Here is a 14547-nt window from a genome sequence, read left to right as displayed (position 1 = left end):
CAGTTTCAGTTTACGTTGGACACTGAGTGGCGCTGCTTTGCTTTAAAACAAGCAGAAAACATTCAAGCGCGTCGGTTTCCGTGACAACAGCGGAAAGGAAGACGTGTATCTGTTTTGGTTAAACACTTGGAAATACTAAAAGGTTTCTGCAACATTTATAACCTTTGCGTCCTGGTGCAGTTAGATGTACATTTTGGTAATAACAATTAAGAAGCCTTAATAGTGTACGTAAAGGGCAACGTGGTGTTTTTGTTTCGTTTGCTTTGTGGTGTCAAATGATATACAATGCTACACAAGTCGATGTCAAAATTGATTATTTTTATCTTTTATCTCAGAGATTTTATTTCAAACCATTGTGTAGCTGTAGTTTTATAGTGTAAGGTGTGTTTAAGTTGGTATGTATTTAACAAGGGATAGATTACGACTGCTCTGACATCCTGTCTGGATAAAGCAGTTAGAAATTGGATGGATGAATTTTGTGTTATATAACATGAGCAATGTGAGCAATGGAATTTTTAGTTCTGTAATAATTTGTAATACTGTATAATTCATTGATAAGAAAATCAATAACTGGTGATCGTGACATTCTCTATTAGTACATTCAAGTTATATATGTATGTACAAATTCGTATTCCGAAGTACAGTAATTCAATAACGTTGATTTTTTTCGGTATAGGTGCTGGCTAATTAATGCCTCGTTTTTTTTTTTACATTTGTGAATGGGAGGATAATGATGATGGGGCTAGATTTTAAATAGTGTCTCCTGAATTCCGTTGAGCAACAAACTTAACATGTTTTCTTTAAAGGCTAAGGCTATTTGCAGGAAAAAGAAAATCGAGGAAAGCCTTTGTCCACATCGGAGATGACGGACGTTACTCAGAATCTGCACTCCCTAGATTTCGAGTGCGGGCTGAGCGAAAACGAGAAGCAGCTGTTATTCCTGAGAGCTCGCTCGAATGGCCTGACTCTGAGCGCCTGCGCTCATGCTGCCTTCTTCTGTAAGCTCCTCTCTTCTTCAAGGTACTGTATGTTTCACCCTGTGAAGACCCCACGGTAGCAATAAATACTACAAGAGGTACATGGCTTTACTAACGCCTGTCTTAGAAAAAAAATATTATTGTATTTATTTCCTCCCACAGAAGACGTTTATTAAAGGAAAACGTCACACTGAGGTCTAAAACGTCTGATTTAAAAGTGTTAAGTGAAGACCAGATTCTGAAAGTTGGGATTCTTGGAGGGGGCCACATAGGGAAACAACTGGCTCTGGTACTGATGGAAAACACAGGCCTCAAACCATCAAACATCAACATATCGTCCAGGCGACCTGAGACTTTGGGTAAGGGACAAGAAGCCCACTGAAAAGAGCAATGTGTTTTGAAGGAGTGATACAGTGTGGAAGATCTGATGTTGATGTCAGGAAGAGTGACACCTGTATACAGTTATACAGTATTTATGTTTTAAATAGATTTAAGAAAAGTGAGCACTGGTTTTTAGGTTGGAAAAAAAATAAACACAATTTGAAGCAGACTTAATTTTTCCATTAATGTTAAATGCATTTATTTGCTTACATGATTTTCAACTCTCCCATTTGGAAATATACATTCATTTTTAATTAAGAACCCTTTTAATATGTCCCTTTGTGCATACAACTATTTCTCCAAACTTTGTTTTTTTAATGTACTAAATATATGGCCTGTTCAAAACTCATGGTATATTATATTTCAAAATATATTACAGCATATAGGGTGGCACAGTGGAGCAGTGGTTAGCTTTACTGTCTCACAGGACTTGACCCTTGGGTTCAATTCCTCACCTGGGGTGCTGTCTGTATTTGTGTGGGGTTCCCTGTGTGCTCTTGTTCTTCCTACAGTTCTTCCTGGTTCTCCTGGGACCCTAAATTGGAAGTGCAGGTTAGAAAATAGATGGATGAATCATACAATATATTGTGTGTCCTTTTTTTATTTCTTATTTTTACATTTTAGATGACTTTCAGAAGATGGGGATTGGCTGTTTTTATGATAACCAACGTCTAGCCGCCTGGTCAGATGTGCTTTTTCTCTGTTGCCTCCCCACACACCTGTCCCAGGTGTGTGCTGACATTCACTCCAAACTCCGCCAGGACTGCATTGTTTATAGCCTTGTCACCGCAGTGCCCCTGAACAGGTAACATTTAGCCCTATTTGCATCTGACATTCATTGTGTAACAGGCTGTTGGAAGTTTTAACTGCTTGGCTTATTAAAAAGTGATTTTAAAACTTTCGTGCTCTTAAAAAGATTTTTTTAACTTTCGACTGTTGCCAGAAGATGTTGGGATCTTTTCCCAGCTTGGTTTATTGTTACTGTATGTCCAAATTCCTCTAAAAAACAGCATTGGGAGTTTGGTTTTGTGTTGAAAGAAGAGAAGCTCTGCTTTGATTCCTCATGTGTTGTGGTTCCTTGGCCCAATTTAAAGCATTTATAACAAAAACCAACTGTAAAGAGGCTCATTGATAACTAGCCTTTGTGGGGTTATTTGAAAGCTATGTCAAGTCTTATTTGTTTCTTAATTGTGTCTACATTATTTCTGATTACAGACTCAAGCAGCTTCTGTCTCACAGTAGCGTTTTAAAGCCAGAATATGGATTCGTAGGCAGTGACTCTGTCAGTATATGGGCAACTACTGGACATGTAACAGCTGCTTTGAAAGACCCTAAAGTGATATCAGCTGCATGTCCTCTTGGCATGAGTGGTAGGGTTACTTTACCAATTTTGAGTTTTATAATACCAACACACTTCCTACAGTGTAACTGAAGTGATATAAGTTAAATTATTTTGAATATCTATATCAATATATATATAAATAGAAATACAATTATTTAAATGTAATCTGAAACATTCTGCATTTTAGCTAATAAAAATATATAGATACTGTGTAGTATCTGTAAACTTGTCACTAACTCACTATGCTTTTGGTTGTTAGTTTGGTTGGTTAGGCTATTTCTTGGAACTTAGTAATTTAGCTTTATCATAAGAATAGTAGAGAAAATTATAGTTAAAAAGTAGATTGAACAAGCAATGATAAGTCATTATGGACATTACGTTAATATTGGTTTTGCAATATGCATGATATTGTACTATCTACAAATGACATGCTATAATAAATTGGCATTTCTTTATGCATTTCAGGTGGCCTGAGTATAGACATAAGATGGGTTGTTGCAGTTCTCTACTCTCTCCTGAATATGTGCACAACAATGAATGTGGATTACAAGCAGACGATTAACATGATGAATGAGTTATTTTTATTGAAAGACACTTCAGCACAACAGAATAAAATGGAGAACGCAATGCAATTCACAGTTGAGAACTTTGTCAATGCATCCTTTGCATCCACACTGTCATCTGATGAGTAAGTTAAAATAGATATAAAAATGAAATTCATGGAATGCTAGTTTTCTTTTATTGGTCTATGTATAAAAATATATTTCAATTAATTTAAGATTACCGTAGGCATACATATGCCATTAAAAACATATTGTCAGCCTGCGCACATCTTGAAGTCCACTGTTCTGAAAAACATATAGCAATTTAATTATAAATGTAATTTAGTACTCTCCACTTAACTAATATCCTAATGTTCTTCTGAAGTTACTGTAGTCTCTAGATCTCTCAGTGCTGACAACATTTAACACCTTTTGTGCCATCACACAGGGCATATGGATTCAGACAGCAGGTGGCAAGGGGTATCTTAACTGTAGCATTTCAACCACTTGTTATTATAACATTATTTATAGAAGAAATAGGCTCCACATAGCTGAAATGGCTTTCTGTTAATTGATTAATATTAGAGAATATAGATGTAGAAAAAATTACAGAACCTATCTAATTCATTACAGTGTATTTTTATTTTTTACTAAATAAGATTGCAAATACTACAGTTTAAATATGGGTTTAATAAAATGTACAGCCATCATCATTCTTTCAAGAGTAGGGTTGTCACACTTTAGATTTGTTTCATACCCATACTCTGACACATGCTTTGAGAGATTTTTTGTTGATGGTTCAATAAGAGATTTATGCAAAACATACAGTATATACACCAGTAGATACATGGAGCTACATGTTTATGTTCTAAAATGCTTTATTTCTTATTTATAAACCTTAATTTTCTTGACTGTTCAACGTATTTTAATTCGAAACCTGTTCCTTTTTTATTTGTAAATATTTTTTAGGCCTCTTCCTTGGATCAGCTTGACAGATACACAGTTGAAGGAAACACCATTGTCAAAAATTCTAGCAGAAAACCTCGTTTTGAGGGAACGCCTCTCTGCCACATTTTGCTCTGTGCTTGGAGTTTAATAGACTGAGAGAAGAGAGACTGAAAGAATTCCATCCATGGATACCAAGTTAGTTTTTTTTATCAATGTGCACAAAAAATCCTGGCTTCCTACAAATTGTCCTGACCCGCACGTGGTTGATACTGAATAGCATAATCATCAAATCATTTATTTTAAAGGTAATGTTTTGGGACAGTAACACAGTGACACCATTCCCAGAACAGAAGCCATGAGAGATTTCATCATATGTAAGCAGTGCAATTACATTCAAAAATATGCATGGTCAGGTGGGGATAGCTAGCCTCTGGGTATCATTATTTTGTATTTTTGAATTATGTATTGTTTTTATGTTCATGTTTATTCTAACATTAATTGGAATATATACAAAATGTAATAAATGACACTAAACACATGAGAGCGACCTTTGTGCAGCCTTTCTTTAATAATCTTGATGAAACGAAGAAACCAAACTTTCTATGCAGTCATCACATTTATATACATACAAATAATTGTATATATGTACACCATATATACAATAATTCTCTTGAACGCACAGTCACTAACTGTATGAAACTTGAATGAAGCTGACTTTGTACTGTTTATTTAAAACATTTTAGTCATGAAATTCAGAGCAGGGTTTCTGTTGGTGAGATTAGTACATTAAATTGTTACTTAGCTAACATTGAAAAATACTCATAACATCATTTTCATTGTTCTGGGTTAAAAAAGCTGTATTAAACGCAACCCAATGACAATCAAACCCACAGAACGAGTCAGGCTAACTTGGGAGTGAACATTCCCTCATGTGCTTCCCTCAATGTATTTTATTTTTAGCGACACCTGCAACTCAAGAAGCCTTCGCATTAGTTGTCCATCTCCTTCAGAAACTGGCTGTATGTGAGTGAATCAGCACTTTCTCCTGTTCGACTCTTCTTCTCTAAAAATAACCCCCTTGTGTCCCTGCGGGGGAGCGCAATGCTCCTGTTCCATCGGGGCTCCTCGGTCTCTAACAGCTCTTGAATGCGATGTGAAATCGCCTTGAAAGAAAATGAAAAAGTCAGGGTAAATCAACATTCATCCAACTTAAAACTGGGAGGTCCTTCAGCCCTACTGCTAAACTGCATACATTATTCTGTGTTTTTAAACACAAATGAAATTGCACTATATGCTAGGCAGTGTGGCAATGGACTGCCATCCCATCCTGAGTGTAGTACTGCCTTTCACCCTATGCTTCTAGGATAGCCTTCAGTTCTTACAGGGAATGTGTATATCAGAAATGCATACTATATATGCTTATAAGGAATAAAATGATTATTTGCTTGATCAGGGTAAGCTGATCAGACACTCAGATGATGTTTTTGCTTTTCTGCAATATTATTTCCTTGATTATCCCCTGTGTACATCATGAATACTTCATTATGCAGAAATTCTCAGTTGTTGTTTACTCAGTGAGATTACATTGGTAGGAAATGTGTTTGTTATCTTGCATGCTTATGTGGGTGTAAAGACTGTCAAGCATAAATTAGTTTTAACATTTCTGTTGTGATGATGAGGAACATTGTGACAGTCACTCGAAAGGAGTGCTAAGTACCAGAGTACCATCTGGCATGTGTGGTACAGTATGAACAGAATTGCAAATTCCACCAAACGATTAACAAGACTGTAAGAACGCAATCAACAAGACACAGCTTCACGTTTGTTCCCTGAGATGTAAAAATGGAAAATGGAGGTCTTGCAATATAAAAAATACTGAAATTCAACACAAGTATTCTTTCTCAATTCTCTTATCCCTTACCTTCATGTCCTCAAAATCTATGATTCCTAATCTAGGAAGTGTAGAACAATTTATTAAGATCAATTGTCTACCATTGATGCGGTTTTCTGTAAAGCAGGCCTGAGGAGAAAGACAAACATTAGTGTCATAAAAGATGTGTTTCATGTTACATTTTTTACTCAGTTAAACTTGTATCCAGTATTGCTTTCCAAGTGCTGGCATCATGAGCAGAAAAGTTTGTTGATATAGTTCAAAATTAGCTTTTATGATGTATCCAAAAATATTTAATTTCTTATAATTAGGTTGGTTTTAGTGCCATTAGTGAGTTACATGAGTAGCATGTGTTTTTTTAATTGTTTGTGAATTATAAATAAAAGAGAGCAATATCTATCTTCATTCTTCCAGCAATTCTGTGGTCAAGAGAAATTCTGACATTTTTTTCGTCAACAAATGCAACATCAACAGTCGAAAAATAACCTCTTTCCGATTTTAAAGATAATTGTAAGCCACATAAGTAATTGTACATTTTCGTTAATGAAAGCAGCATATTCACCATATACTGGGGATAGCCTAGGGATTCTATCCATTTCGCCACTTCCTCGCAGCTCCAGCTCAGGTAATCTGCCATCTTGGTTGTGTACCTGTTTCCAAGGAAACTGCTACCATAGCAACCAAGAGACATCCGGTGCTTGTCAGTACGGTTCAGAGAAACACCTTTCATAAAAATCAGTAATGCTGACAGGTCACGTATTTGGCCACATAAATCTGAAAACATACTCCGAACGATTTCTTCCCATTTTAAAACTGATGCCATTCACGTGTATTACAAAAATGCTTATTGGACAGGCATTATAAAAATCATAGAAGAAACCAAATGAGACCGATATCGTTAATGATTTAAAAGTGATTTGCAGTGAACGTATCTCCCCGTCTTTTTAATAAGGGTATTAGCAACAAACTAATGATCTCTAATAAATCTAAACTTTTTGGCCTTATATTCAAAATATGATTTAAATAAAAAGACGAGAAAAAAATAAATACAGCAAGGGTTGCATCACTAACAATATTTTTTTTTTCAAAATATACGAATAAGCCAATTGGCTGCGTGTTTGGGCTGTTTTTCTGAGAAAAAGCACCACACGCCGTGTTAAAGCCAAGGAAAGCGACTTCTTCATTACCAGCGCCTTTACGTCACTTCGTCAAATTCCGCCTGCTGTCGTTTTATTACGGAAGTCGTCTGTGGTTTTTTTTCCTCCTCAGGCTTTCGTTCACTCGTGCTAAGGTCACCAATGTCGAGTGCGCAGAGCTCGGAGGCTGCTTGCATTCAGTGCTTGACTACCGCGCCTGGGTCGGTTTCTGGATAGGCATCGGTACCGGTGTGGCTCGAATCGGTACGAGAACAACCCAGGTAAGCACCATAAGATTGCAGTAGTGAAGGAGCACCGGGGGCTTTCGAGTCCATTTCCGGTAGAAATGTACAAATCAAAATACCAGATTTTCAGAAGTTGACAGTCACGCTGTTTTTAGCGAGCGAAATCAAAGAGTACTCCGCCGAAAAACGGTAATGTGGTTGACACGTACGGGCCGATTTATCACTTTCGAATAAGCGTGAAGGAAATGTTCATCGCCCAAGTCTGGGACTCCACCCGATTTTGTATATTTACATCTTTTGTCTTTGATGCGCGAATTTGCCAAAAAGCTAAAAGTGTTTACATGGCCGGTCTTCTTATAATCCTTATTGCGTAAAATAGTTTTAAAAGTTGCCGCATTAGATGATCACTGTATACAGTATATGTAGTATTTAGAAGGGGTTAGCGGGAACGAGTCGCCTGTTCGTTTAGTGAGGAGTAATTGCATGCGGATCTGCTCCATTCGAGTAGCTCAGCATAAAAAAAATGAAAACTACTACGTGTGTGCTCATTCAAAAAGCCATATTTTATTACTTTAATACAGAACCATGCGAGGACCGCCCTGATGCAAAGGATGATTACTCCTTTGTAACAGAATGATGTACAATTAATCGCTTGTCGTTTAAAACGGGTTTCAGGATTGTACGAATTTGACCATACTGCCCAGAACAACCAGTGCCATTCAGTAAATATTTTCGTAAAGTAACAACTGGCTTATTTTCCAATCGAATATTTACAAATAACTGGTGGCAGGCGGCCTCCACAGCGTTTAACATTAGAGCCCACGATGGGATATATGTGAAATATTATTCTAGGTGTATTTTCCAGTTTTCACTCAGATGGGTGCATTACAGTAATCAACTCAATTAGAATGGATTGCAGCAATTGTGTATCTTTAGCGGTATAAACGTTAAAGGCTTTCAAAAGGTTTGTTCCATATTCGGCAAGTTCTGCAAACGGGGAATAACCATGTTGTTTGCCGTTCAGCCTGTTTATGTTTGCTGTTGTGCAGTGCATTAAAATATTCCTGTAAGTTCCAAAGCTCACGAAGAAAGAGTATGAATCTGTGCTCATAGCTTCTGAGTTGCTTTTTTCCCTTCCTGGGCCACTTTCCAAGAAACACCATAGGGATCGGAGTAATAAAATAGCGTTTTGTATATGTTTGGAGTATAAGTGTAAAATGAGTGAGTTGGCTTGAAACAAAGGTCATTGTTAGCAAAGAAATAAACTGAAACACAATCTGAAAGTTGTGACCCCCTTTCACCTATAACGTTTTTTTTTTTTCAGAAATGCAGAATTTGGAAGCAAGTTCAGAACTTCAGTCCCGACTGTCTTCTCTGTCTGTCTCCTCCTTCCCAGGAATAACTTCAAAGAGCTGTGAGCACAATGCTCAAGAGAGGTAGCTGATAACTGCTGAATTGTAGTTTTCATTTTTCTTTAGGAATACTTAAGCTTTGGGTTTTAATGGTGTTGCAAGTGCTCCTAAATATTCTATGGTATGGCATGTAATAAATATGCTGGTTGCATAGAGGATACAAGAAATAGTGTTTTGCGAACATTTATTTAACTTTACACAGTATTGTTTTCTTTGTATTTAAATACATCTCAGTTGCTGTGGTTTAGAGATTTTTAAGGGCTGTGGAGTTCGTCTTGATTTCTGACACCCTGTAGAAGTGTGTACTATCTGTGGTTTACTTTCTGATTGCGGACAGCGCAATGTTCTGTACGTCGCAGTTACTCACACTTACTGCTGTTTGTTTGCGTTGTGCTGTCTATCCATCGTACTGATAGGCTTCGAAGCACAGACCTTTCCCACAACCCTGACAGCACCAGCCAGCCCGACAGAGACGGCACACAAGACAAAGGAACTGAACAGGCCAAAGAGGTAAATCCGTGGGGACTGGGCTTTATCTTGCATGCATTCCACTGACATCAAACCATCTTTGGCCTGCCAGATCTTGTGTTTGTCAGATATTGTACATTGATTGTTTTCAAATCGCATGCCCACTGTGAGAAGGGCATGAAGCAGGGGTCTCAAACACATTTCCTGGTGGGCATTGTGTCCTATTTTGTTCCAATTTGAGTTGTCAATTAAACCATTAACATAATGTATTAAAAAATAGATATATAAGGTATTTTACAGTTGATTCCACAAGACATTCACTTCATTAAAGTACAGCAATAGTTACTTGTTAATCAGCACAGAGGCTGGTTAGACGTACAGCAGTTATGCAGCTAAATAAACAGACCAGCTATATAAGTGAGAATGTGGTTAGAACAAGCACCAGGAAAACTCATCCCCTGTCTAAAGCTTCAGGTTGATTAATGCTATTTCCTTAAAAACACACGACGGAAAATTTTATTTTATGGCACTTGAGTGAGGATCTTTGCACTATACAGTACCTCTGTGAATACTGGCTGCAATATGTACATGTACTGTATAGCAGTTTGGGTGGGGAGCTCAGACATGCTACATGAAAGACGTTTGTGCACTCAAGGATGCTAAAATCCCAGATGTTCTGAATAATGCCGTACTGAGGTTATAATACAAATAACTCAAAGCTGATAAGAAGAAATTATGGATTTCACTTGAAGTGATATCTACCAGTTTTGATATAGGCAATAGCCTCATTAAACTACTTTCATTCAACAGAAACTAATTAAAAGCATTTTCAGGGATGGAAGGTTACATACAAGAGGAGGTTAATCAGTTGATAGTAGTAAAATAGGTTTTCTTAAGTTTTCTCTCTCATACAGTAAAAGCTCACACATGGATGCACGGGATTTTCTAACAGCGCATTGCTAATTGGCATTCTGAATTGTTTTTAGAGTAGTCAGGCAGCTGGCACGGTTTGCTGGGCTGAATCAGTGTCCCCTCCTCCAGGGCAAGACTCCAACAGGGGCTCGGAGGGGATCCACTCAGGCAGCAATGAGGCCGCATCTACCGACGGGAAAGGTGAGCATCTCTTCATGCTTCGTTTTGCCCCAATGCTCCTCCCCCTCATACGTGAGGTGTGCCCGATGCCAATTTGTGAGGCTGAAGCGCTTAGGGGGAGCTACAGTGTGCGACCAGGGATGATAGCCGATGAGGAGTGGCTTGATTGAGCCAGAGTCCTCTGTAATCTGTTTTCAGATTGCATGACTTTGCAGTGTGTTCCCAATGTAGAACTCTGCCTGGGTGTTTTAATAATAAGAATGAATAATTCCTTACACTTGCTACTGATTTTTTGCACTTTTCTGGACACTCCAATCAAAGCTCTTTCCAGGTAATGGGGAATCCCACTGCCACCACCCCACTTGGATGATGCAACGGCAGCTATAGTGCGCCAGTCCGCTCACCACACATCAGTGGGGAGGAAAACAGAGGGATGAAGATAATTCATAGTTTTGGAATGATCGAGGAGTATTCTGGCAAAAGCCATCTTGCCAGGTACAGTGCTGTGACTCGTGTGCGTCTCTGCTCTTCGCTGCAGCTCAGGCGCCGCCCCTCATACCCCCGTCCAACTGGACCTCCCCGGCCGTGAGGGAGCTGAAGGCGAAGCTGCGGCAGGAGAAGGACTGTGTGGTGACCGTTTACCGCGGCGACATCATGACGGTGCACGTGCCCACCATCCCGGAGGGAAAGAGGGTGTGCTGGGAGTTTGCCACGGACAACTACGACATCGGCTTCGGGATCTATTTCGACCGGACGCCGGTCACCAGCCGAGCCATCACCGTGCAGATCAGCGAGTCCAGTGATGACGAGGATGATGAAGATGAGCTGGAGGGTGAGTCTTGCTGCCTTTCTCCTTTTTGTAGACTCTCTATTTTTACAAAAACTTATAAATATGGGATCAGACTTTTTGAAGTCCTCGTCTTATTCTGTAGAAAACAAAAACTGCATAAACTGAATATTTTAAGTACTGTACCAGAAAGCTTTAACAAATACTTATTGATATTAAAAAAATTGGGTTGCCATTGAGATAATAATATTGCATGGAGGTTCTGATGTTGAATGGATGATGATTTTAATTTGTTCTATCCTGTTGGAACACACTCTGGGCCTTTTTTTCTCTTCCAAATTTTTTCGAACTGCCAGTAAACACCAGTTTACTGTATTTTGAATGTGTTAAATACATTCAGATGATGAAAACAAAGAATTTACCATTTTTTTCCAAGCTTACGCAGTGATAGAATTATTTCCAGAAAGTGGGGCACATGCTTTACTGTGGTGAAGAAAGCTTTGGAAATGTAGTAAATGTATAGAGTCAATGGAACCAGAACTGTCTCTCTTTTCCATGCAGGATCCATCGTCCCAGGAGATGTAGAGAAAGGCACGAAGTCCTCTCCCAACTCGCATTTAGGTGAGATTCTTCCAGTGTATCGACAGGACAGCCACTTAGCAGTGCAGGGTGGCAGTCATGAATACCCGGGCGAAGGGACATACCTGTTCAAGTTTGATAACTCTTACTCTCTGTGGAGGAATAAAACGCTGTACTACAGGATATATTACAGCATCTGAGCACTCAGCGACATTGCGAAGATGAATGTCTGAAAGAAGAACTTTAGAGATCTGTTTGTTTGTTTTTATTTGATGTGATATCGTGTTTATGGATCAGGGCTAGGTAAAAAAGTCTATATTTTGTTTAAATTGACCAATATTATTGTTATTGTGATAGTTAAGTAGTGTAAGCCACATATTGTCATTCTGGACAGCAGTACAACTGAGTAACATGTTACTCATACTTCTGGAAAATGAATTTTCAAAGCTGAATAGTACAGCTGTTTTAGGTCATTATTATTTAAGCTTCACTGATGTTATATTATAAAGTTCCTTATTTGCAAGGTTTTGGTTTACATGCTCTGTGTAATAAATACGAGGATCTATAGTGCTGAAGAGACCCCATTGTTTTTGCAATGATGGATATTTATATGAGAAAAGAAAGAAAATGTATTTAGATTTATATAGAGATTAATAGAAAGACCTTTAATATTATAAAGGGTAAGATATTCTGTAATGGAACACACTCATGGCAGACTGGTTATGAAATACATTTGACAATCGTAATACATTTTCATGTAGCCATGTTTATTTATACCATCCTGTCACTGTGTTTCTTCAGGTGCCTAAGCTTTTGGTTTTATTCATTTTTTTCTTTATGAAGTCTAACCTTTCATATGATTGAGCAGAAAGATCCTGAAAGAAATCTTGATTCCTTGTGTTCATTTCAGTACATCAAAATGTTTACATAGACTAACAGAAAATGCAGTAATAGGATTGGACATTACAATTTTACACGTGCTCAATCAAACTGGCAGCTTGCCTAATATATTTATTCAGATCTTTTCATTAGGATATCAGTTTTAAAAAAGGAACCTGTTGTCACATTCAGGGAACCAAACCCACTTGACATTAAACTATTGGATTACACCCTGGACTTCAGCCTCTTTGGGTGTAGAATAAAGAGCTCATTTTTAACAGAACTGAGAGAACCCCTTACAAAAGCTTATTTACTGCCAGATTTGAAATGTATATACTTAAAAGTAGAGAATTCACATAGGATATATCCATGACAGCCGGCCTCCAGAAAAAGATTTATGTGGAAAAAAAACATGACTTTAATTGGAATAAAATGAAGGGTGCACTTGAGTTTAATTTTGATGTACTGAATTAAAAAATAGCTTTTCTTATCTCAGAAAAGTGCTCTGTTGTGTTGCCTGTGGGTTTAATATTGGCTCTTTCCTTAGTTTAATACAGTGCAAAACCTGGGGCATATTTCATTTGTACAAGCGGGTGCACTGGAGCAGAGAAGGAAAGGCGGGTGGGTCTTTGCACTAGGTGCTTAGTGTATTCTGTAACCCTGTTTAGGTCAAACTGACACTAAACTCTTTTGTGCTAAGTAACTCACTGTGGTTCAGCTATGTTTTTCCTTATATTCAGAAATCAGCTTACATAATTTCACCACTCTCTTGATTACTCTGTTTCTTTACGTTGAAGCAACTAGTTCCAATTGGTTGGAAAAGTTTATTTTGCTGTAATAAACATTTTATATCTCTAGCGCTCATAGCCATTTCCAAAGAAATCACATATTATGCTGCTATACAGATAACTGCTGATTGCATTCGTTGTGCTGTAAATTTCTCTTGTACTAGGTCACTGTGCGCTCTTTCTGACATCTTTTTTAAGTCAATAAATTCATTTTGCTTTACCATCTTTGTTACACTGGATTTTGTCTTTACGTGAACAGTGTAAAGGTTTTTTCAGATGTGTCAGAACTGTGCTTTGTGTCAGTATATTTCTCCCTCTCCTGTTGAAACGTCTTTCAGAAAACTCTTGGTGCAATCTTTTCATTTCAGTAGTTTATAGTTTTGTCTTTTCTGAACTATTCTCCATGTTATTTGCTCATTTTAACAGGTTGCAAGATGTTTATCTGACTCTCTGTACGTGCAGTAGAATAAATTCTTATGTGGAACTGTGATGCAGCTCCTTCTTTTTCTTGAGCTCACCTCCTGAGAATTATATTTGTCTTTAAGCATCAGAAACATCTTCAGCAGCTTTATGAGATGTGTCCTGGCTCAGTGTCTGTTCATCGGCTTATACAATGTTGTGTAAACTAAAATAGCACTGAAGTTAAATGCTTTTTAAAGTTCACACCACTAACATTGAGCAAACAACTAATTGTATAGTATCAAAGGAGCTGATGACAAATCTATCCCTTTGATTCCGGGATTTAATTCAACCTGAAGTGGAAAGTATTTAAAAGCCCTACTTTTTAAGATTCTTATTATTCTGGAAGTATATGCTTTTATATACTTGGGGGCTTGGAAAAGGCAACAAATTAGTAATGGAATTATTTAGCTTTTGTAACATTTTTAATTGCTCACTATACTTTTAATATGATGTTTAATTTTTGCAAAGTTCAAATATTTCTGAGAAACATACAGAAACTTTACACCCCTTTAGAACAGATCCTGGATGCTTTGGAAATCCACTGATGTACAGAACAGGTGGCTGTTTTTCATACATTGTAATCATATTACATTGATACCAGAGAAACATGAATTCCCA

General features: G+C 37.7%; 3 protein-coding genes across 8 annotated transcripts; 2 read left to right on the top strand and 1 right to left on the bottom strand.

Annotated features, from left to right (window-relative positions):
• The first annotated feature begins 60 nt into the window (after positions 1 to 60).
• On the top strand, positions 61 to 4731 carry noxred1 (NADP-dependent oxidoreductase domain containing 1). 3 transcript variants are annotated; one of them, XM_015350622.2, is made up of 7 exons: positions 61 to 142; positions 807 to 1020; positions 1140 to 1336; positions 1983 to 2163; positions 2574 to 2728; positions 3166 to 3388; positions 4212 to 4731. In XM_015350622.2, exons 2-7 carry the CDS (start codon positions 863 to 865, stop codon positions 4336 to 4338), a joined length of 1041 nt encoding a protein of 346 aa, XP_015206108.2. In that variant the 5' UTR covers positions 61 to 142; positions 807 to 862; the 3' UTR covers positions 4339 to 4731. The 3 variants fall into 3 exon arrangements, with proteins under 3 accessions (XP_015206108.2, XP_015206109.2, XP_015206107.2); XM_015350623.2 differs by having other exon boundaries at positions 87 to 224; XM_015350621.2 differs by having other exon boundaries at positions 94 to 196.
• Positions 4732 to 4735: 4 nt separating this feature from the next.
• LOC107077785 (sterile alpha motif domain-containing protein 15) lies at positions 4736 to 6727 on the bottom strand. Its single transcript, XM_015350628.2, has 3 exons — positions 6644 to 6727; positions 6112 to 6210; positions 4736 to 5353 (listed from the first exon to the last, which is right to left on the bottom strand). Exons 1-3 carry the CDS (start codon positions 6716 to 6718, stop codon positions 5180 to 5182), a joined length of 348 nt encoding a protein of 115 aa, XP_015206114.2. The 5' UTR covers positions 6719 to 6727; the 3' UTR covers positions 4736 to 5179.
• Positions 6728 to 7401: 674 nt separating this feature from the next.
• On the top strand, positions 7402 to 13688 carry tmed8 (transmembrane p24 trafficking protein 8). 4 transcript variants are annotated; one of them, XM_015350625.2, is made up of 6 exons: positions 7402 to 7481; positions 8787 to 8898; positions 9291 to 9384; positions 10329 to 10455; positions 10973 to 11266; positions 11783 to 13688. In XM_015350625.2, exons 2-6 carry the CDS (start codon positions 8789 to 8791, stop codon positions 11998 to 12000), a joined length of 843 nt encoding a protein of 280 aa, XP_015206111.1. In that variant the 5' UTR covers positions 7402 to 7481; positions 8787 to 8788; the 3' UTR covers positions 12001 to 13688. The 4 variants fall into 4 exon arrangements, with proteins under 4 accessions (XP_015206111.1, XP_006632423.1, XP_015206112.1 ...); XM_006632360.3 differs by having other exon boundaries at positions 7409 to 7498; XM_015350626.2 differs by lacking the exon at positions 7402 to 7481 and adding an exon at positions 7561 to 7651.
• The last annotated feature ends 859 nt before the right edge of the window (positions 13689 to 14547 follow it).

The sequence above is a fragment of the Lepisosteus oculatus genome, chromosome 8, assembly GCF_040954835.1.
Source record: "Lepisosteus oculatus isolate fLepOcu1 chromosome 8, fLepOcu1.hap2, whole genome shotgun sequence".
In the NCBI taxonomy this organism is placed as follows: domain Eukaryota; kingdom Metazoa; phylum Chordata; class Actinopteri; order Semionotiformes; family Lepisosteidae; genus Lepisosteus; species Lepisosteus oculatus.
This window is presented reverse-complemented; position numbering and strand designations above follow the sequence as displayed.

Bases quoted from the DNA above. Each gene is read 5' to 3' on its own strand.
- noxred1 (XM_015350622.2), top strand. From the start codon at position 863: ATGACGGACGTTACTCAGAATCTGCACTCCCTAGATTTCGAGTGCGGG. The intron at 2,164-2,573 runs GTAACATTTAGC...TTCTGATTACAG, and splicing joins ACCGCAGTGCCCCTGAACAG to ACTCAAGCAGCTTCTGTCTC. The intron at 2,729-3,165 runs GTAGGGTTACTT...TATGCATTTCAG, and splicing joins ATGTCCTCTTGGCATGAGTG to GTGGCCTGAGTATAGACATA.
- LOC107077785 (XM_015350628.2), bottom strand. From the start codon at position 6,718: ATGGCAGATTACCTGAGCTGGAGCTGCGAGGAAGTGGCGAAATGGATA. The intron at 6,211-6,643 runs GTGAATATGCTG...CTTTCTCCTCAG, and splicing joins TAGGCTATCCCCAGTATATG to GCCTGCTTTACAGAAAACCG. The intron at 5,354-6,111 runs GTAAGGGATAAG...TTTTCTTTCAAG, and splicing joins TAGATTTTGAGGACATGAAG to GCGATTTCACATCGCATTCA.
- tmed8 (XM_015350625.2), top strand. From the start codon at position 8,789: ATGCAGAATTTGGAAGCAAGTTCAGAACTTCAGTCCCGACTGTCTTCT. The intron at 8,899-9,290 runs GTAGCTGATAAC...TCGTACTGATAG, and splicing joins GAGCACAATGCTCAAGAGAG to GCTTCGAAGCACAGACCTTT. The intron at 11,267-11,782 runs GTGAGTCTTGCT...TTTTCCATGCAG, and splicing joins TGATGAAGATGAGCTGGAGG to GATCCATCGTCCCAGGAGAT.